Raw genomic sequence first — 19,539 nt, 5'->3', positions numbered from 1 at the left:
GGGATAATGGCGAGACGCCGATACTGGATGATGGCGTAGATGAAGCGGTTGCTCGGGGTGACACAGTATTGAAGGCAATTGAAATAGAAGCCGGTCAAGATTCGATAAAGGAAGCTTCGCGATAAAGTACTCGGTTGGTGCAAGTGGATTTCGATCTCAGGAGTTGAGTCAGGCTGATTTATTTGTAGTAACCAGAATTTGTTTTGGGCCTTGGCAGGGAATAAAGGCAGGGTGACGATGCCAGGGCCTATCGTATGAGGGAACTAAGGTCAAGGGCCAATTTCGATACTGGCACGGTTAGCCAGACGAGAAAATTTCTCGTTACTGGACAGAACAAAGACCCGGTTAATAGTGCACGGGCAAGACAAACATAAGTAAGTAAGAAAAACAAGTAATGTTGGGTACAAAAGGAGGTCTTAGTGTCGAGAGCGACGATGTCAGGGTGAAGTTGGGTTTAAGAGGAGTTGAGGAACTAATATACCATAAGTGGGAACCGAAGGGCTAGGGAAAAAAAATTGTCTTTGGTGGTATCAAGTGTCGGGTACCGAATCGCCGTGTGCTATCACAAGCAAAAAATAGGTCATCCAGGTTGACTCGTTGGTTCTTACAGGCCAGACAAGACGGGGAGAGGCCGCCACTTTTCCTGTCTTGGGACTTGCTTCTGCAGCATGAGCTTGGCCTGGACAATCGGTGTCCGTGTCCGTGTTAGATATCAGGCTTGTCCTTGGTCAGGCCTAGTTTAGAACCTAGGAACTCCCTGTTGTGCCTGTCCAGCTTTGAGAGCCGATTCGCCACTGTCGGGTGGTGTAGGGTAAGTTATCGGGAACCTCGACCATCTCAGCTGATTAACTAGCAGAATGACTGATTCCCCAGAGCATCACTGCATTAATCCCAGTAAATAACTGCAAACGTTGTTCTTTGGTAGAGGGCTAAATGCACTCAGAGGATCAGATCACAATTTGATCATCAGGATATTACTCACACTTATTCATGGCCACGGCATCTCGATCCTAATTCGCTCAGACTTCGAATCTTCTCCAGCCTGCAAAAGCTTGTTTACCGAAAGCGGACTAGTCTATGAGCCTCCTAATAGCCAGGTGTCGAGACCAATTCCGAACTTGACACTATTGGCGATCGCATTCACATCGATCTCAATCCGACGGAACAACATCCCCAGACAAAGTACAAACACACGACGAATACTCCCACCCGATCATCATCCATTATGGCTGAACAAGCTCTTGATCAGATTCGAGACGTCTTCGATGGCCAAATTGTACATGATCCCGCCCGTCGATTTACCTGATCAACAGCTGACTGAAGCTCCACCGTAGGACTTTGAAGGACAGAAGCTCGCCGAGCTCCTTGCTACAGTTCTCCTTGTCATTTCTGGCGTACGTCTTCTTCCTCTCCAAGCTATGCCTGATAACTCGCTGGATTGTTTGGCTGATGATTATAACTAGCTGATCTCCTTCGTTGTCGGCTACATCCTCCAAGATATCAAGCTCGCGGTCTACCTAGGTCTAGGAGGCACGGCGTTAACCTTCCTCGTCGTGGTGCCGGCCTGGCCCTTTTACAACAAACATCCCGTCAAGTGGCTTCCAGCGGGGTACGCATACGATCTTGCAAGCAAAGGAAATCAATAGATTGTATACCGTGCACTGGGCCTCGCTGTGTCATGACCTCTACAGCCTATCGAAGCCGATTATGACACCTCAATAATACTGTTTCCTTGCAGATGCTTTGTTCTTTTCTTCATAATCCATGATATTCGGATATGTCGACCGCATCCTCTTTATCGACCGTACTTCTGGAACTCCCAGTCCCTGTTGTCCAAAGGACAAACAGATCGAGCCTTAAGCCATCTCGAAATACAGTGAAAGTGGAACGCATGCTGTGTCTCTGTTAGCCGAATGACACGAAAAGAAAGGGCGCGTTGCAGTCTTACGTTGCATATCCCCCAGGCCACGGTGCACTCTTCGCTTGTCGCAGATGCTTGGTTTGCCTGGCATTCGATGCCTAATGATTTGTGAGCACTTTGTGATATATATACAACAAGAATCCGAGTAAACATACATAGATCCATGATGTGGTTTCGGCAGATGGCACAGTTGTCAACAACGATGTCCCATGCCCAAAGAGCGACCGCATTCCACTGTTCGTTTCCGGTCAGCATGACTCCGGGAGGCTCACAACTGGCAACTCTGTACCTTCTTGACCTCAAATTTCTTCTTTCCCTCGACACTCTTGCTGCCGGAGCCCTCGCCCTTCTTAGCGACGGGCGCATCGCTCATCTCAACGTCGGCCATGTTTCGCGCTGTGCTGGTCGACCTGCAACACCACGCTATGGTTGGTTTCGTTGACTGTTACCAAGTTACACTGGTTGGCTAGAAGCAGTCAGAATTATTCATATGTCGGTAATCTTCATGGACGGAAAATGGGACATGTAGCGCGCAGTTTCGGTTTGAAGGTAAGGAGACGTACGGATATCGTTTGTTCGACAGATCAATATGTCTAGAGTTGTGAATGCTTGTAATTGTCAGCAATGAGAAGAGGATGAATAAACAGCTTCGGGCACGGTTTGCTTTTGTAAAGAAAAAGTACCTTGATGGTGCAGTTGCGAAGAAGGCGAGGGGACTCACAGTGAATTTGGTTCTGAGCAAGTGATGATGCGGCTCTGAACCTCTGCTCTAAAGGCTTCGGATGCCGCAGAGCTCCTCTAGGTAGGCGGGCAGGCGGACAGGCAGCTGGAGGAGTTCAAGCCTTAGGTCACCTCACCTAATTCAGGCTGCGTCCGGCGGGAGAGTGGCGGGGCGGGGTCGATCACAGAGGCCCTATCGCTTATCAGTCGTGATGAGACTTTCGCTAGAAACGAAACATAGAAGTCTCACACATGATATACTCTTTTTTACTGCCTTAAGTCTTGTATCAGGTACTTTGCATTTTAAACATAATTTAAAACCTTTTCGTTACTTCGAATACATGACTCAAATAATAGTAAGGTTCTCTTGCTCGAAAAACAAGGCTGTGAGATGTGACATCTGATCCGCTTCAGGCGCTGAACCTAGAGGCTGACCCACTCTTTGTGCTGGCAATGCCTAGAATCCGCCCGCGTCATTGCTTGGACCGGGCTCGCACTGCGCTTAACCTGACGGGACTGACCTGACTCTTATTAACCCAGACGCTTCCGCCCTTCACTTCTTTTGTTGTTCCCCTCATTACTTGATCTTGAATCATCCACATCACACTTTCTCCTACAGTACAGCCATGGTCAGATTAGTCGACTCTCTCTTCACCAGAACAGTAGTTGCTTTATGCTCAATCGTAACACCTGCCTCGATTTTATATTCTCTTTCATACACCCCACCACCATCTTAATCCGGCCCGATCTTTTGGAGTCCTCTTTGGCGCTGTCGCATAGCCAGATACCAACGAACGATTCAATCAATCAATCAATCAATCAATCAACCAGCTGCACACCAAATAACTACGGGACATCGCATATTCGACTTGATTGTTGTCTAGTCTCAGTCTTAGCCTCAGCCGACTCTCATCCCGTGTTTTCTCTCGTGTTTGATCGATTCAACCTGTCACCACAGACGAAATGAGTGAGACCCCATCTCAGCCTACAACCACTCCCGCCCGCCGTCGTAACGGTCGCGGCAATGGCCGTCCTGCTGCTCAGAAGGCTTACGCCTCCGAGAATGATGTCGCCTCAATCGATCCCGCACGTTACGATCGCGCTCCACGAACTCCTCAGAAGGGAGCTGGTACCGATTCTCCTCATGCGCAACTGAGCCATACCAATTCGAAACAGCGACCTAGGAATGCAAACAATAATAACAATAACAACAACAAACATCGTGGGAAGAATGGCCCTCACTCACCCGAGTCTGCTCGACCTGGTCGTCACACTCCACCGCCTCAATCTTCATCCATGAAGTCGGTTTCTGCATTCGCTGGAGCCACTTTCCATGCATCTCCTGCGCCATCTGCCTTGCCTCTTCCCAGTTTTGTCTCTCGTTCGGTAACCGAGTCGCCTAGCGTCAGCAAGACATCTCGAGATATCCTACAGGAACCCTCGCCACCTACCGATACCGAAGCGCCAACTCCTTTGCGCCAGAGTGCATCGGGTGTCCAGGAATCTCCGCTCGATTTCATGTTTCGCGCCCACCGTCAAGAGAAGGAACGTCAACGCAGCGAAAGCACTAGCAGCTTCCGCCCTTCAGGCCTCGTCACTGAATCACCCTCTGCCCAGTCTCCCTTTGGGCCTGGTAGTATCCCAAAGCCAGCAACTCTCCCTCAGACAGCCCGCACCCAAACACGCTTCCAGTCTGGTGGCATCGACAGTGTTGAGCTGGACGGAACTCCAGGCCGTCCCATGGGGCCGGCGTTTTCGACACCTTATCAAGAGCGCATTAAGGCTGCTCGCTCTAACTCTGCTCGATCTCCTGCTGATCTATCCGCCACCCAGCCGAAACCCAACGCTGTACCTGAAGATCCTACTGAGGCCCTAAAGAAATTCCTATTTATCGGAAACGGAACAAATGTCTCTCAATCTGCCCCTACTGGATTTGTACCTGCACCTGCACCCGCACCCGCACCCCCTGCTCAACACTACAACTATGCTAGGAGTGGTCCTAGTGTCCCGGCTCCTTGCGATGGCCGCTCAAACAACCTCCAAGCTATGGAAAACGATCTTCGGCGTATTCTCAAGCTGGACTTGAGCACTGGATCGCCAGGAGCGGACCAGCGTTTGTTCTCATAAGACTTGATGTCATGGAGTGATTATTCGTTCGGCGTTCTTACTGCACCTCTTCTGCATAGCTTTTTAACTGCCATCAATTCCCAGGCGGCATCAACGGAACGTGATATTTGGCGGGACGGTTTTCATTGTCTAGGGGTTAAGGTATACCGGCATTGTGTCTAAGTTTTGGCGTTATCAGAGCGAGGATTGAAGATATATTGAACGGACGAATGGTCTTACAACAGATGATGGGATCATAGCTTGACGTATACAGTCGAATCAAACAGAGGCACCTCTGATCTAGAGACAGATTGATCTCGCCGTATCTATGGCGCCTGTATCAAAATGGAACAACCTCGATCGAATGGGATTTGGCGAAGGAGAAGAGAGAATTCCCTCCTGTTTCTTTGGAACGTAAACCATACGCGAGATTAGACTTAAATACAACTTTGAGCGTTGGTTCAACTTTGTTGATACAACGTATCAATTGATTCTTGATATTGGAAGAGTGAACTACCGAGACACATCCTGAGGAATAGATACAACCATCTTGTGTAGGGCCAAACCAACACTCAAGGAACTGAAACGGATTGACGTAGTAAGGCCAAGCTTTCATACAACACACCATTCCCTGTCTCTGATTGTTCCCAGATCCATTAACTGGGACTTTCGCCTGGAATATATCCCCTACTAATAGCGCCAACACATTAATAGTGACGAACTGAATGCCTTCAGTCTGGGGTGCGGCTTGCTTCGGGGTAGCGGTCATTCCAAAGATCCGCTCCTGCCCCGCCATTCATCCCACGCTTGCACTTGCCCGCACTCATGGAGGAAGGTACCAAGGCGGGTACGTACTTGGTTGACACCAACGGGCACTTCCCTGCTCTCGTGACGAGAAACTCATCGACCTTTGATTTCAGAGCTCGACTCTCTGCAACTGAGGATAACTTCATCAGTGTCTTTTTTTTTTGTTCGTGGGTAATTGTGTTTGCGGGATTTCCTCCCTGTGCAACATCAATTCGACTTGCACTCTCAAGGTAAGTGAGCCAAACCAACAAAAGATCGTCCAAAGCATGCAACTTATCTGGGTCATGACTCCATCCCCAAGCCCCTCATTAGCTGTCCTCCTCATAATTACGCTTCCCCGTGATACTCAAACCTCACTCTTGTGTGAATGTTTCCAGCCTTTGTCGAATTGTCCTTCTGAGTTCTCAGATTGCTCTCATCATATCTCACCAGCCGCCTCTCAAAGATTAAGATATCTCTTGTCACCGACCCTGTACTGACTCTTATCTGTGAAGACCTTGAGTCCTGAGCTCCCAGTTCGCTCTATTGCTTATCTTCAAGCCTTGAGTGTATTTATCCCCATTCGAGGTGTCCTGTTGCCTGCGTCTGATTGTCAATGCTTTTCCAGACTGCGACTTCACTCCTCCGTTCAGCTCCACGACGATTAGCCGCAGCTTCACGCCTATCCTCTCGCCGTTGGATTTCATCTGAAACAATGACCAAGCTCGACACTACCTCCAGGCTCACCCGCCTGAGAGGCTTGATGAAGGAGCGCAATGTTCATATTTACAGTGAGATTTCATGATCTACACCTGCTATTCACTACTGCAGTACTAACAATGGCTTATAGTTGTCCCTTCTGAGGATAGCCACTCGTCTGAATATATCGCAGATTGTGATGCCAGACGTGCTTACATCTCTGGGTTCACTGGTTCTGCTGGATGTGCTGTTGTTACACTTGAGTCTGCTGCTCTTGCTACTGACGGTCGTTACTTCAACCAGGCCACATCTCAACTCGATAGCAACTGGACACTTCTTAAACAAGGCCTCCAAGACGTTCCTACATGGCAAGACTGGTCTGCTGAGCAGTCTTCTGGTGGAAAGAATGTTGGCGTTGACCCAACACTCATCTCCGGTTCAACTGCCAAGAACCTTGCCGAAAAAATCCGAAAGAATGGCGGAGCTGAGCTTGTACCTGTTGATGGAAACCTTGTCGATCTGGTATGGGGAGATGAGCGTCCTTCTCGTCCCTCGGAACAAGTTATCATCCAGCCTGACGAGCTTGCAGGAGAGTCTGTCCTGAATAAGCTCACCAAGGTCCGCCAGGAGCTGGAAAAGAAGCACTCCCCTGGTTTCTTAGTATCCATGCTGGATGAGATCGCCTGGCTGTTCAATTTGCGCGGTAACGATATCCCTTACAACCCCGTCTTCTTCGCGTATGCTACTGTTACCCCTGATGCTGCTAAGCTTTACATCGACGAAGCCAAGCTGGACGACAAGTGCCGCTCGCACCTCACCTCGAACAAAGTCGACATCAAGCCATACGAAGCTATCTTCGACGATGCCCAGGCACTGCACGCCGCTCATGCTGAAAAGAGCAAGTCCGGCGACAAGGTTCCTACTGGCAACTTTCTCATTTCCAACAAGGGCTCATGGGCACTTAAGCGTGCTCTGGGAGGAGACTCTTCGGTCGATGAAATCAGAAGTCTAATTGGCGATGCCAAGGCCATCAAGACTGAGGCTGAATTGAAGGGTATGAGGGATTGTCATGTGAGAGATGGCGCTGCACTCATCCAGTATTTTGCCTGGCTTGAGGACCAGCTTGTAAACAAGAAGGCCACAATTGACGAGGTTCAAGCGGCCGACAAACTTGAAGAGCATCGAAAAGAAAAGAAGGACTTTGTCGGCCTCTCATTCCCCACCATCTCCTCTACCGGTGCAAAGTAAGTTCGATTCAAAGCGACATAAGAGAGATTCATGATACTTGACCATTAAGCGTTGCGAGCTTTCACTGACCATCAAATGTAGCGCTGCAATCATTCACTACGGCCCTGAGCGTGGCAACTGTGCCACTATCGACCCTGAAGCTATCTACCTTTGTGATTCAGGAGCACAATACCGCGATGGTACCACGGACACCACTCGTACCTTGCACTTTGGAAAGCCTACAGATGCAGAGAGGGAGGCGTACACTTTAGTTTTGAAAGGTCACATCTCTTTGGATCAAGCCATTTTCCCTAAGGGAACCACAGGCTTTGCACTCGATAGTCTGGCAAGACAACATCTTTGGGTATGTTATTAGCAGCAACTTATGAAGTGTGACCTCTAACAAAGACTATAGAAAAACGGGTTGGACTACAGGCATGGTACCGGACACGGAGTTGGTTCATTCCTGAATGTCCATGAAGGACCCATTGGTATTGGCACTCGTGTCCAATATGCTGAAGTAGCACTGGCTCCAGGAAATGTGCTGTCAAACGAGCCCGGCTATTACGAAGATGGGAAGTACGGCATCCGAATAGAAAACATGGTTCTCGTCAAGGAGGTCAAAGCCAAGCACTCCTTTGGTGACAAGCCGTTCTTGGGCTTCGAGTACGTGACGCTTGTGCCGTACTGCCGGAACCTGATCGACACAACGCTACTCACGTCTGAAGAGAAGGAGTGGCTCAACACTTACAACGCAAAGGTTCTGGAGAAGACGCAAGAATATTTCGAGGGAGACAATGTGACATTGGCCTGGCTCAAGAGGGAGACCCAGCACATTGAGTGAAGTAACGGAATCGGCCTGAGCAATACTATAGACGTACGAAGGTAGCTAGGATGAATGTTACAAGAAACGACGCAGTGAATAATGGCCTTTCCTTGCTCTTGTTCCATACCGGGCTATTCTTCAAGAGCTTCTCGATACCAAGAATCCGAGGAATATCCAAACCCCAGCGAGATGCGACCTGAATACGTGAGACGACATTGAGTGAGCCTATTGGTAGAGGGTGACTTACATGAATAGAAAAGGCAATTAATCCAGTGAGAAGTGCGAGGGTGCGGGAAAAGAGGGCTACTACAACGCCGATTCCAAATCCTTGAGACAGACTATGAGCTTAGATTCATATGACACAAGGTGAGGATGACCAACCAGCAACACTTCCACTAGAAAGCTGACGAACCGTATCAGGCGAAACCTCTAGAGGACGTCGGCGTGGAGGAGGCCCTGTAGCAAGTGTCGGGGCATCACAACGGATGACGGGTCGAGTTGCAATGAAAGCTCCTACGCAAGTCGCAGGGGCAATGCCTCGGCTCATGGCCCGGAAGGCTACTCGAGAGTTGAAGGCTCGATGCATGTTCATGGAAATAGCTCGTTTTGAGAATGATATAGCCAATTGATGATATGTAATTGGGAAAGGAAAGTTTTAAGTGTAGGTCGAGAGCTAGAGGGAGCTCGAGTCTGAATTGCTTATTACGTCAGTGACAGCCTAACAATCATGAGCTCTCAGCCAATGACTGGTCAGCGTGGGGAGAACAAAGAATATCCAGCTCCCTTGAACATGACACAAAAGAGTTCGTAGTACCTCGGTAACAAATTTTAAGATGACAATTGATTGACCGCAAATATTACATTTACCGGAAAGGGCTCTTTCTGCCAGCTTCGGGTATCGAAGCCAATGAAACCCTCCAAGTAGTAGGAAGGAAGAAAGCAAAGTAAATCAGCCAACACAAAAGGCCAGCAGGTATATCTCGAAGCGCCCCGACGCCATCCATAATCCCAAAACCAAAGTCTCGTGAGTAACCATCCCGATCCTTGACTCTTTTTTCATTTATTTTTCACATGTTGTTTCCGTAAATCCGTTCTCTAACCCAGTCCACCCCAGATACCGCGTATCCTCCTTGCTAGTTGAATATCCTTCTGCATGATTGTGACACGCTTGGCGTGGATTGCGCATAGGTTGGTATCTTCGAACAGATGCACCATGTAGGCTTCAGCAGCTTCTTGCAGTGCCATGATGGCTTGGCTTTGCCAGCGCAAGCCTTCGTCTCGTGGGCGCATCGTCAAAGCGATTTCTCGAACCTGTTGGTCCAGTGTTAGTTTCCAATTGAGCGAAATCTAAGGGCATCGAGCAACTGACAAGGCGCGCAAATGGGAGCTTTCGGAGGAGCAGTTTCGTGCCGCTTTGGTAATGTCGAATTTCGCGAAGAGCGACTGTGCCAGGACGGTATCGACGCTTTGCGCGAACGGGAACAGGATCGCCAGCTAATATCATTGTAAGTTAAAAAAGATACTACGTCAAATATGAGTTTCTGAGAATCCATACCTTGAACGTCACTCGGCCGCGACTTGCCCGCGCCGGAGGCTTTAGATTTCCTGGGAGGCATTGAAAGGAGCGTGAAGAAAGAACAAAGAGTGTCGTGTACTAGCTAGAAGAGCTTTACAGCAAAGACAGCAACATGCGGAAAAGGAGTGAAGCAAATGTCTTGCACAAAACGCTCGAGTTCGATCAATACAATTCTCGTTAAAAGGAGGTTGTAGGAGAGAAGCGAGAGTGTTGGTGGTGGAATCGCAAGGTGGGAAGGACCACCGCGATTATGGGGATCGTGTGAGCGCGCCTTCCCCCAGCCCCGCGATTTTATTTAATTGATTTCCAGCCACTGTCATGAACCTGATGCACGGCCACATATCCGCACCGCCACTTCTAGCATGGCCAAGCGAGGTACGTATTCCCGGACGGAATGGTGGGGGTCCCTGGACGCACCTAAGTTACCGGTACCCGTCAGTCTCTCAACGTGGCTCGTCCTATTCCGTCATCTTTCAGTTCAACAACAACTTTACATGCCTAGACTTTTACAGCATCTGACGCCTTGCTCTTAATAAGAGTCGTTGGTGTTGCCTGATACATAAACTCGACCTCTACTCCTTCCGTTTTATGAAATAAATCCCATTACTCGACTACCTTGCTCATACATAGCCAACCTCCGATCATCACTTGGCTGTTCCCACTCAGCTACAGCATCACCGAAAGGAAGATATTCCAATCAACATAGCACTGCGTAAAAGTCTCACCGATGGATCAAGTCATGGATGGAGGCCGACTGCCTCTCGAACAATGGTTCTGGGAGATGCCAACATGCACCCGTTGGTGGACAACCGCTACCATTCTGACTAGTGCCCTGGTTCAATGCCAGATGGTCACTCCTTTCCAACTATTCTACAGCTTTCGCGCGGTATTCGTGAAGTCACAGGTTCGTATTCTTCCAGACTACTCATTGGTTTGTTTTTACGATAAACGATTTGACATGCGAACGCTTATGCTGACATTGCACCCCCTTACAGTACTGGCGACTCTTGACAACGTTTCTCTACTTTGGCCCCTTCTCGCTCGATCTACTGTTCCACGTCTACTTCCTTCAACGATATGCGCGCCTTCTAGAGGAGTCATCGGGTCGATCGCCTGCTCATTTCTCGTGGCTCCTACTTTATTCAATGGCCTCCTTGATCGCTCTGTCGCCCCTTGTTTCCATGCCATTCCTCGGTCACCCGCTCTCCTCGACGCTGGTCTACATATGGTCCCGACGCAACCCAGAGACTAGACTGAGCTTCCTCGGCTTACTTGTGTTCACCGCGCCCTACTTGCCCTGGGTGTTGATGGGTTTCAGCCTTGTGTTGCACGGCACTATCCCCAAGGATGAGATCATGGGTGTCGTTATTGGACATGTTTGGTATTTCTTTTCTGACGTTTACCCTCCTCTGCACAACGGTTCTCGCCCCCTTGACCCTCCTAACTGGTGGAGGCGTCTGTTTGAGGCTCGACCTCGAGTTGACGCGGATGATAGTACAAACGACATCATGGTTGCCGGGGCTCGAGAAGCTGCGCCCCGAGACCTTTAAAGGGTCAACGACAGAGAAGGAGATTCGTTTCAGCAAGGAACAATAGAGCCATTATGCTCAATATTTGCTATGAATTGGCGTTCAGGATTGGTATGTTTTGGAAGCATGGCACCGGACAGATGTATTGCCGATAGCGTTGATTTATTATGGCGTTGTCAGATTGGAATGAACAATAGCCCTTGAGCATCCGGTAAAACTGGTGGTCATTTGTGGTTTACATAGGTATCATGATGCTATCTCATGATATGATAGTAAATTTGTATCAGTGCACGCAAGCGCTAGTACCGTCCGTCCACTGTAGTTCGAGTGGACACCAAATAAGACACAAGTCCTACATAACCTCTGGGTTGATTTACGAGCTGGTCCATCGAGGGCTCGGCCTTTGAAGGCGTGTGTTTGTGATGTCAGCGCAACAGGGACTCTGGACCTTTACCTTTTACGTTTTGGTGTAGCGCTGATGCGCTGACGTCGCTAGCCTTTCGCCGGGCATTCCATGGTTGACCCCGCCATGGAACCATTGGGACGCTGTAAAATGTACATAAACAGCTTGGGACCCCGGCCATTTCAAAGCTTCGAAAAGAGCTTCCACCTGCTGACACTTTTGGTCTTGCAATACCATTTTACCGTACCGTACTTCTCTCTTACTGAATAGTCTCTATATCCGTGGCCTAAATTATTAACCATGCGAGCTTACTTTTACGACGGCCTTCCTGTGAGCATAACCTCTCATTGCTGAACGATCCAACTAACAAAAAGTTACAGGGCGACCAGCGCCTCCCTCATAACTCGGGCATGCCCGTCAGTGTTGACGATCTCATGAACATCGGTGTCTACTACTACCATCTCCCTGAGCTCGAGTCGGTCGACAACCTGGCCAAGGAGCGTGGCTACAAGAACCGCGACGAGATCACTGTCTCTCCCCAAGCCATGGGTGACATCTACGAAACCAAGGTCAAGTCCTTCTTCGCCGAGCACTTGCACGAGGACGAGGAGATTCGATATATTCGTGGTGGCCGTGGATACTTTGACGTCCGAAGCAAAGACGACGACTGGGTGCGCGTTTTGCTCGAGAAGGATGACCTTCTTATTCTACCTCCTGGTATTTACCACCGCTTCACCACTGATGAGAGCAACGTAAGTCAACAGAGATACTTAACTGCATACCAAAAAAAAAAAAAAAAGCTGACGATCACAGTATGTCCATGCCATGAGACTGTTCAAGGAGGACCCCAAGTGGACACCTCTGAACCGAGGCCCCGATGTCGACAAGAACGAGCACCGACAGGAATACGTGAAGCAGTTCCTGGGTGAGCCCAACCAGTAAGAGGCCCACGTGGGAGTCAAACCAGCATTTGACAGTAGTGGAGGGTGCTAAGTACCAGGAGAACGACCGAATTACCAGTCCAACTGAAGAACCGCCAAACATGAACATCGCCGGTTGAAGCTGTGACGGAAGAGTGTAGGGTTGACGTGATCTGGGAGCTGTTTTACGTCATTTTGCATGGTCTGTCTGTCGCAGACCACAAACATACGACTTGTGAGCGGTTTTGCGAGATCTGAACTGAAAACAACTCAGTCGCAAATTGGTGGCAGTCTGAGCAAGTCGATTGTCAATCGTTTACATATGATATTTTACGATCTATTTCTGAGGAGATGAGTTAGCGGGAGTTTGGAGAAATCCGGTTCCATATAGCATACAAATATATCATATCATATCTATTCATCTTTGTTCCAAACGTGAAGCTTTCACTGAAATGCTAGTAAGCTCCTACAACATTTTGCAGGGCATATCTATCCTTATGTGAGGGTCGCAAACTTTTTTACGAGTGAGCGCATCATGGCCTGGTCAGCAAAAGAATACCGGCCCATAGCATTGGCTCCAGCGTATTTCATGGATCGTTGCGGGGCGTGTAAGTGGGAGTATCTTGCAGTAGTTAGAACATGCGGCAAAGGCGCAGTTCCTTGAGATCTAGTTGTTCCTCGGCGAATCAAACCTTGAGCTGTCTTGAAATCAAGTTCGAGGGCATCTAGAACACTCTCAAGATACTTTGAGCGACCCGGACTAGGTAAGCTTTGATGCTGCGAAAGCATGAACTGGACATGGATCCAAGGCATAGCATGGATGGATTCATTCTCGAAGAGCATAACTTACAATTCAAGATAAAGGATAATGCTTCTCTCGGACACTTCTAATCATGCTTTAATTCCCCGTCAGATTGTGTTCAAGACGAGAAGTTCAGTTAACATCTAGAGTTTGTCCATATAAAGGCATTGTGATTAGCACTGATACGTACAGTTTTGGACCCCGCCGGAGCATAACACGAGACCCTGGAGTTTTATGGTTTACAGCCTTCAAAGTAAACCTTCTCTTCAATTCAGCCAAAACAACAACGACAAACTTCAATAACGGGAATCTACAGCTCAATTGCAGATACCAAGACTCAACGCAAACGATGGATACACGAACCGAAGTCTCGGATGTTACTGAGGCATCATCCAGGCCGCGAATAGCGCAGCTTCCTGCGAGCTGTGATCCTCCACAGCCCAACACCCCAGTGAAGCAGTTAGTCTGGGTGGTATGATTCATCTCCTGCACTACACAGCGCTCTCTCATTCGTTCGATATGCTCACCGTTGGATGTACAGATCTTTGGAGGTACGGGTCAGATGGGGCACTCCCTTGTCAAATGTGCACTTTCACATGGAGATTTGGTAACGTCGGTTGGTCGCGTATTCGAGACAAGTCTAAAAGACATGGAGAATATCCATGAGAACTGTCTCGGCGCGTTGTGCGACGTCCGCGCTCGCGAATCTGTGAATCGTGTCATCGAGCGTACGCTCCAGCGCTTTGGCCGTATCGATATTGTCGTCAATTGCTCTGGCTACGGTGTCATAGGCGCCTGCGAGGACCAGGATGAGCATGACATACGTAACCAGTTCGAGACCAACTTCATGGGCACGCTTCACATTATTCACGCTACGCTGCCGTACTTCCGCAGGCAGAATGCAGGCCGCTATCTCATCTTCAGCTCAACGTCTGGCGCTTTGGGCGTCCCTGGCCTGGGCCCTTACTGCGCGACCAAATATGCGGTGGAGGGCCTAATTGAGGCCATGCTCTATGAGACGGATGCGTTCAACATCAAAGCTACACTCATCGAGCCAGGCCATGTGAGACCCGAAGAGCCAGAGATGCAAGATACGTCGCTTCCAACGTCCTGGGGTCATTTTCTTGTGAAACCACCCAGCGAGACATACGGGCATCCAACATCACCAGCGCTACATGCACGAAGGATTGTTCAGTGGCTCGGTGACAAGTATCGACCCACGAGCGCTATCAAGTGCGCTGAACTCGTATGGCAACTCGGACACTGCTCGTATCCACCGCTACGATTATTATTGGGAAGCTATGCAATCGAGAGCATTCGCGATCGCATGCGGTCTGTGACAGAAGAGCTGGAGGATTGGAAGCATCTCAACTTTCCTGCCGGACCAGACGATGACAGAGAAGTTGGAGAGGAGGCAGCAGCAGCAGCACCTGAAACTAACGAGGCTGCTGCTTCTTGATATTTGAAATGAACATTGTCGTTAGTTATGGGTGCTGTGCTAAGGCACATTCTGAGGCGCAGGCGCAATTGGATTTCTCGTACCGGGTGGAGTGACTGTTAAACGCTAATTTTATGATACAGTACAACACAAATTCTTTTACGAGCTTACTACTTATTATTTCTGGACCCTGGATGAGATGCCGTGTGATCTATACGGATCTGGACCGAGAAAAGGCTGAACATTCTACTCCCTTACTCTCTTACCTATTCATACCATTCAACAACATAAAGTTTACCCCTGTCCGGATGACTCAGCAGGAACGCGCCCCAAATCCAAGTCAAGTTTGCTCCACGTACCTCGTACTTTCTTTACAGGGCTCTTAGTTAAAGGGAGAAAAGATTCCAACGGGGGTAAAGGGCTGAACTCTTTGTCCAACGCGCTGTCATTTCCTCCTCTTACACAATTTGCGCCCACGATACCACCTAGAACGAAGCGATCATCTACGAAAGCGATCATACAGCGTCTCGTTTCGAATCTCGACAGTTAGACCCGGTACTCCCGTCGCATCCCAGCGCTGATCTTGACGAATTAACTCACACGATCGTTTCGTTTCGTCGTTTCGTCCGCTGCCATAATGACCGATAAGAAGAACGAGGACTATGTTGTCCAAATGGGCAATGACAACTATGACAAGAATGAGAAGCCTTCTTTCCAGGCGCGATCACCGCCTCCCGCTGCATACGGCTCAAGTCCAGTCGGCGGTCTTGAGCAGTTAGAAAAGAGCCCGCCCTTGTCTATCTTGGCGTATTGTTTGTCTTCGATCAGTATGACCGTTGTCAACAAGTATGTTGTGTCGGGCAGTTTCTGGAATCTCAACTTCTTCTACTTGACTGTTCAGGTAAGGAAATCTCCAGGAGGAGGTATTTTACCGGGGTTTTTGACATCAGATTGTGTATAGGCTGTCGTGTGTATTGGTGCAATTACTCTGTGCAAACAACTGGGCTTGATCAAGGTTCTTGCTCCCTTTGACTCTGATCGAGCAAGAAAATGTACGTTCTTCAGGTTCAGATCGCTTCCTTCAGTAACTAACCCGAAAAAGGGTTCCCTATCTCTCTTCTTCTCGTCGGCATGATCTACACCAGCACAAAGTCGCTCCAGTTCCTCTCAGTCCCCGTTTATACGATCTTCAAGAACTTGACCATTATTGTCATCGCATACGGCGAGGTCCTTTGGTTCGGTGGCAGCGTTACACCTCTGGCCCTGCTCTCATTTGGTCTCATGGTACTGAGCTCGATCGTCGCAGCTTGGGCAGACATTCAGAGTGCCATCAACGGTGACTTTGGTACTACCGACTCAGCTGCTGCTGTCTCTACGCTCAACGCTGGTTATGCCTGGATGGGAATGAACGTTTTCTGCAGTGCTGCCTACGTGCTCGGCATGCGCAAGGTCATCAAGAAGATGAACTTTAAGGACTGGGACAGTAAGTCATGCAATGTCGGTGTAGGAATGTTTCTGTTGGCTAACCTTGTGCAGCCATGTACTACAACAACCTCCTCACGATTCCTGTTCTAGTTGTCTGTTCGCTTCTTACAGAGGACTGGTCCGCCTACAATTTCTCTCGCAACTTCCCCGACGATACCCGCAACAAGATCATTATTGGCATGATCTACTCTGGCCTTGCGGCTATCTTCATCTCTTACTGCTCTGCATGGTGCATTCGCGTCACCTCCTCAACAACATATTCTATGGTTGGAGCCTTGAACAAGCTTCCTATTGCAATCAGCGGCCTTGTTTTCTTCTCAGCCCCAGTCACTTTCGGCAGTGTCTCTGCCATTTTCCTCGGCTTCATTAGCGGTTTGGTCTATGCTTGGTCCCGCGTGCGACAATCGATGTCCTCTGGAGGATCATTGCCTACTGTGCGGCCTACGATGAGCGCGAGCGCCAAGAGCAACCGCGATGCCAACTCTTAGATAATATGATACAAGGCGCAACTTTAGAAGTTAATGATAAACGCGTTGGTGATTACGACAGATGACACACAATTTTCAAGGACTCCAGCGTGTTTATTATTGATGCTGCCCTATACTGAAGCTCTATATAAGCACGTTCTACCACCACGTCTGACCATAAGACTGCGGGTAACCATGTGCTGTCGGGTGCAACGCCTGTGGCTGGTACTGCAGCTGTGGCTGGTGCTGTGGTTGTGGTCGGTACTGTTGTTGTGGCTGGTGCTGCTGCTGTGGCTGGTACTGCAGCTGTGGTTGGTGCTGGTGCGGCTGTGGCTGATACTGTAGTTGTGGCTGGTGCTGCGGCTGTGGCTGCTGTTGTGGCTGCTGTTGGAGTGCCGGTTGCTGTGTGTGTGTGGGAAAGCCAATAGGAGCATACTGGTGATCCATGTTTGGCATGTAGGCGCCGCTCAAGTAGGTACCGTGTTGAGCTTCCTCGATCGGGGCGCGGAAGTTCTGACCTGTCAGGAGCTCGGTTCGAGGGACGACGCCGCGGAGTCTGGGATCATCCACAGGACTAGGCAAAAGACCAGCCTTGACGTCTTCCACATGGTAGTAACTGACGAGGTGGTGAGGCACGCCTTGGTACGTGATGCTGATAGTCTTCTTGACCAGTCCTTGTTCCTTGAAGTCGTACGAGTCGACGAGTGAACCGACCAGATGGCGCTCATCATCGCTGGGCACAGTGGTGTACTCATTACCATGTTCCAGGCCTGTTTGGAAAGGGACAGAGTTTCGTGGTCGTGATTTAGTGATGCCTCCAGATTGTGTGGTTGACTTGCCGTTCCTTCCCCTGGCGCGCTTCTTTTCTCCAGGTGGGAAGGGCTTCTCAAGCTCCCGGTACAGCAGATAGTTGCCAAGGATACGGCTGGGGCTCCATGAGATGCTGTCGGTCCAGCGCTTGATTCCAGAAGCATGCTCTTCGTAGACGAAGATATTGCCGCTTTTGATGAGATCTTGACGCTCACGGTCATGTGGTCGACGAGGGACATGAAACAGTTTGCCAGAGAGACATGCCTCAAAAATGATCAAGGCATCAGTGGTGTCCCCGATGAAACCGTAGAATGTCGGTTGGAGTGGCATGGTTCCAGACATCTTGGAAGGGATAGCCTTCAAGGCTGGAGGCAGATGGGGGGAGAAAGGGGGAGATAGTGGAAGGGTAGAGTGAGTGCAAGTGTAAGTGATCTTAACCTTGGACTCGAAGTCAGTCTCGAGGAAATGGGGAAAATAATCTCAGTGATCTCGAGAGGTTGACTTTGGGGGAGAAAACTTCAAGTCTAAAATCGACGATGGCCTCAGTATTTATAGGAATATGGGCCGCGCTGTGTTGCTCCCAAAAATCCTCATGAGGCGAACACTGCCTTTCAACAGGTTGCTGTGACAAATAAGATGGGAGTAATCGTAGGGCTTGTTCGAATCGTCAATTCAGCTGCATATGTTGATAGGCGCTTCTCTCTAATCGCGAGAGCTACCGCACCGAACAATGGCGAAAGTTGAGCTCTCGAACTCAACAAAGTAAACCGCACCAAACAGTGCGTGCAAATGGGTATCACGAGGGCCTTTGTAAAAAGGCTATTTTCAAGGAAGAAAGTATTCCAGTTGTGGCGGGCGGGTAGGCGTATAGGAGAGCGTGAGCTGTTTCTTTATTTCACCATTGACTTCTGGGTGAAGAATCTCTGAGAAAGTGAGGGCACGAAGTAATTGGTTCGAGGTGTGTGCGTATTTCGTTCAAGCGTTAAGTGGCAATGATTGTAAAAGCCAGTTGGTGAAAGTAAACAATGGATGGTCAACAAGAAGAAGAAGAAAATTATAAAGAACAAGAGAATAATGTGGATGAAATGTGGTGAAGTGAAGTTGAGGTGTAAGTGGATGGCTTGGATGTAATGTAGTCGAATGCAATGCAATGCACTTACCCAAGTAGGCAATCTACACTACAGGGCAGGCTAAAGGCTAGTTGCACTTGCGCTTCCATGGCATAGATGGATGGACTCAAGCTTGGATTTAGGAAAGAGCAGGTAGGTACCTAGTAATTCCCTGGGCTTGAATCTGGGGCCTGGCTGGCCTGGCACTTGTTGGCTGGCTCCCGTCTGCGTCAACCAAATCCTGGGTAGTGTCTGTATCCGGCCTTTCCATCAGCTTAGATGCCGTTCCATATCCACGCGTGTCATTCACATTGTCATTGCCATCCATGTCGTTTGGACCTCCTAAGGAAGGAGGAGGAGGGAAATGGAACTGCAAGCAGGTACCTAACCTCCCTACGGTACGGTACGGTACCCGCGGCCAGCTCTCTCCAGGGATATTGGGGATAGGTCGGGTCAGTCAGTACGGCAGTCCATACAGGTGGTATTGGAGTTGGTAGGGCAGCAAAAAGATGTACGGCAAGGTATGGGGAAGGTACGTACCCGCCCGCCCGCCTGCCTGCCTCCTCACAGACTCCTCGTCTGGTCAGGCCCATTGGAAACATCCTGATATCACCATTGGGCAGGTACTTCCGCTGACTGGACAGATACCCCAGCAAAGCCCCTTCATCACGCTGTCGGAGCATGTGCCGAAGTACCTCAAAAGCCTACCTACCGT

The 19,539-nt window shown here is 49.4% G+C and overlaps 11 protein-coding genes across 25 annotated transcripts; 7 read left to right on the top strand and 4 right to left on the bottom strand.

Moving 5' to 3' along the window:
• Positions 1-773: 773 nt before the first annotated feature.
• FOXG_10519 (uncharacterized protein) lies at positions 774-2,893 on the top strand. The gene is made up of 3 exons (XM_018389904.1): positions 774-1,276; positions 1,335-1,394; positions 1,464-2,893. The coding sequence occupies exons 1-3, from the start codon at positions 1,226-1,228 to the stop codon at positions 1,644-1,646; spliced, it is 294 nt and encodes a 97-aa protein (XP_018248238.1). The 5' UTR covers positions 774-1,225; the 3' UTR covers positions 1,647-2,893.
• On the bottom strand, positions 1,095-2,813 carry FOXG_10518 (RING-box protein 1; the record flags this gene model as incomplete). 10 transcript variants are annotated; one of them, XM_018389902.1, is made up of 5 exons in its annotated part: positions 2,643-2,813; positions 2,485-2,529; positions 2,077-2,387; positions 1,949-2,019; positions 1,095-1,894 (listed from the first exon to the last, which is right to left on the bottom strand). In XM_018389902.1, exons 3-5 carry the CDS (start codon positions 2,285-2,287, stop codon positions 1,796-1,798), a joined length of 381 nt encoding a protein of 126 aa, XP_018248247.1. In that variant the 5' UTR covers positions 2,288-2,387; positions 2,485-2,529; positions 2,643-2,813. The 10 variants fall into 10 exon arrangements, with proteins under 10 accessions (XP_018248247.1, XP_018248246.1, XP_018248245.1 ...); XM_018389900.1 differs by having other exon boundaries at positions 1,372-2,019; positions 2,077-2,155; positions 2,211-2,387; XM_018389901.1 differs by having other exon boundaries at positions 2,077-2,529.
• A 275-nt stretch (positions 2,894-3,168) lies between the features above and the next one.
• Positions 3,169-5,552, top strand: FOXG_10517 (uncharacterized protein). Its single transcript, XM_018389893.1, has one exon. It carries the CDS (start codon positions 3,605-3,607, stop codon positions 4,766-4,768), a length of 1,164 nt encoding a protein of 387 aa, XP_018248237.1. The 5' UTR covers positions 3,169-3,604; the 3' UTR covers positions 4,769-5,552.
• A 38-nt stretch (positions 5,553-5,590) lies between these two features.
• FOXG_10516 (xaa-Pro aminopeptidase) lies at positions 5,591-8,935 on the top strand. Of its 6 annotated transcripts, none has more exons than XM_018389891.1 (7): positions 5,591-5,784; positions 6,049-6,102; positions 6,162-6,324; positions 6,384-7,476; positions 7,562-7,823; positions 7,875-8,651; positions 8,706-8,935. In XM_018389891.1, exons 3-6 carry the CDS (start codon positions 6,249-6,251, stop codon positions 8,301-8,303), a joined length of 1,860 nt encoding a protein of 619 aa, XP_018248235.1. In that variant the 5' UTR covers positions 5,591-5,784; positions 6,049-6,102; positions 6,162-6,248; the 3' UTR covers positions 8,304-8,651; positions 8,706-8,935. The 6 variants fall into 6 exon arrangements, with proteins under 6 accessions (XP_018248235.1, XP_018248232.1, XP_018248234.1 ...); XM_018389892.1 differs by having other exon boundaries at positions 5,762-5,784; positions 5,856-6,102; positions 8,706-8,773; XM_018389888.1 differs by having other exon boundaries at positions 6,049-6,324.
• Positions 8,179-8,972, bottom strand: FOXG_20312 (uncharacterized protein). The gene is made up of 3 exons (XM_018400581.1): positions 8,667-8,972; positions 8,533-8,612; positions 8,179-8,481 (listed from the first exon to the last, which is right to left on the bottom strand). The coding sequence occupies exons 1-3, from the start codon at positions 8,875-8,877 to the stop codon at positions 8,329-8,331; spliced, it is 444 nt and encodes a 147-aa protein (XP_018248230.1). The 5' UTR covers positions 8,878-8,972; the 3' UTR covers positions 8,179-8,328.
• Positions 8,973-9,072: 100 nt separating this feature from the next.
• FOXG_10515 (histone H3-like centromeric protein cse-4) lies at positions 9,073-10,171 on the bottom strand. Its single transcript, XM_018389886.1, has 3 exons — positions 9,841-10,171; positions 9,655-9,779; positions 9,073-9,596 (listed from the first exon to the last, which is right to left on the bottom strand). The coding sequence occupies exons 1-3, from the start codon at positions 9,899-9,901 to the stop codon at positions 9,381-9,383; spliced, it is 402 nt and encodes a 133-aa protein (XP_018248229.1). The 5' UTR covers positions 9,902-10,171; the 3' UTR covers positions 9,073-9,380.
• Positions 10,172-10,588: 417 nt separating this feature from the next.
• On the top strand, positions 10,589-11,411 carry FOXG_10514 (uncharacterized protein; the record flags this gene model as incomplete). The annotated part of the gene is made up of 2 exons (XM_018389885.1): positions 10,589-10,765; positions 10,857-11,411. The coding sequence occupies 2 exons, from the start codon at positions 10,589-10,591 to the stop codon at positions 11,409-11,411; spliced, it is 732 nt and encodes a 243-aa protein (XP_018248228.1).
• A 682-nt stretch (positions 11,412-12,093) lies between these two features.
• FOXG_10513 (uncharacterized protein) lies at positions 12,094-12,735 on the top strand (the record flags this gene model as incomplete). Its single annotated transcript, XM_018389884.1, has 3 exons — positions 12,094-12,123; positions 12,174-12,545; positions 12,607-12,735. The coding sequence occupies 3 exons, from the start codon at positions 12,094-12,096 to the stop codon at positions 12,733-12,735; spliced, it is 531 nt and encodes a 176-aa protein (XP_018248227.1).
• A 1,129-nt stretch (positions 12,736-13,864) lies between these two features.
• FOXG_10512 (oxidoreductase) lies at positions 13,865-14,974 on the top strand (the record flags this gene model as incomplete). The annotated part of the gene is made up of 2 exons (XM_018389883.1): positions 13,865-13,987; positions 14,057-14,974. The coding sequence occupies 2 exons, from the start codon at positions 13,865-13,867 to the stop codon at positions 14,972-14,974; spliced, it is 1,041 nt and encodes a 346-aa protein (XP_018248226.1).
• Positions 14,975-15,590: 616 nt separating this feature from the next.
• On the top strand, positions 15,591-16,926 carry FOXG_10511 (GDP-mannose transporter; the record flags this gene model as incomplete). The annotated part of the gene is made up of 4 exons (XM_018389882.1): positions 15,591-15,854; positions 15,915-16,005; positions 16,056-16,436; positions 16,490-16,926. 4 exons carry the CDS (start codon positions 15,591-15,593, stop codon positions 16,924-16,926), a joined length of 1,173 nt encoding a protein of 390 aa, XP_018248225.1.
• On the bottom strand, positions 16,498-19,217 carry FOXG_10510 (uncharacterized protein). Its single transcript, XM_018389881.1, has 2 exons — positions 16,997-19,217; positions 16,498-16,947 (listed from the first exon to the last, which is right to left on the bottom strand). The coding sequence occupies exon 1, from the start codon at positions 18,055-18,057 to the stop codon at positions 17,065-17,067; it is 993 nt and encodes a 330-aa protein (XP_018248224.1). The 5' UTR covers positions 18,058-19,217; the 3' UTR covers positions 16,498-16,947; positions 16,997-17,064.
• Between the last annotated feature and the right edge of the window lie 322 nt (positions 19,218-19,539).

This window comes from Fusarium oxysporum, chromosome 7, assembly GCF_000149955.1.
Source record: "Fusarium oxysporum f. sp. lycopersici 4287 chromosome 7, whole genome shotgun sequence".
Classification (NCBI taxonomy): domain Eukaryota; kingdom Fungi; phylum Ascomycota; class Sordariomycetes; order Hypocreales; family Nectriaceae; genus Fusarium; species Fusarium oxysporum.
The sequence above is the reverse complement of the archived record's forward strand: the minus strand, read 5'-3'. Positions and strand labels throughout refer to the sequence as shown.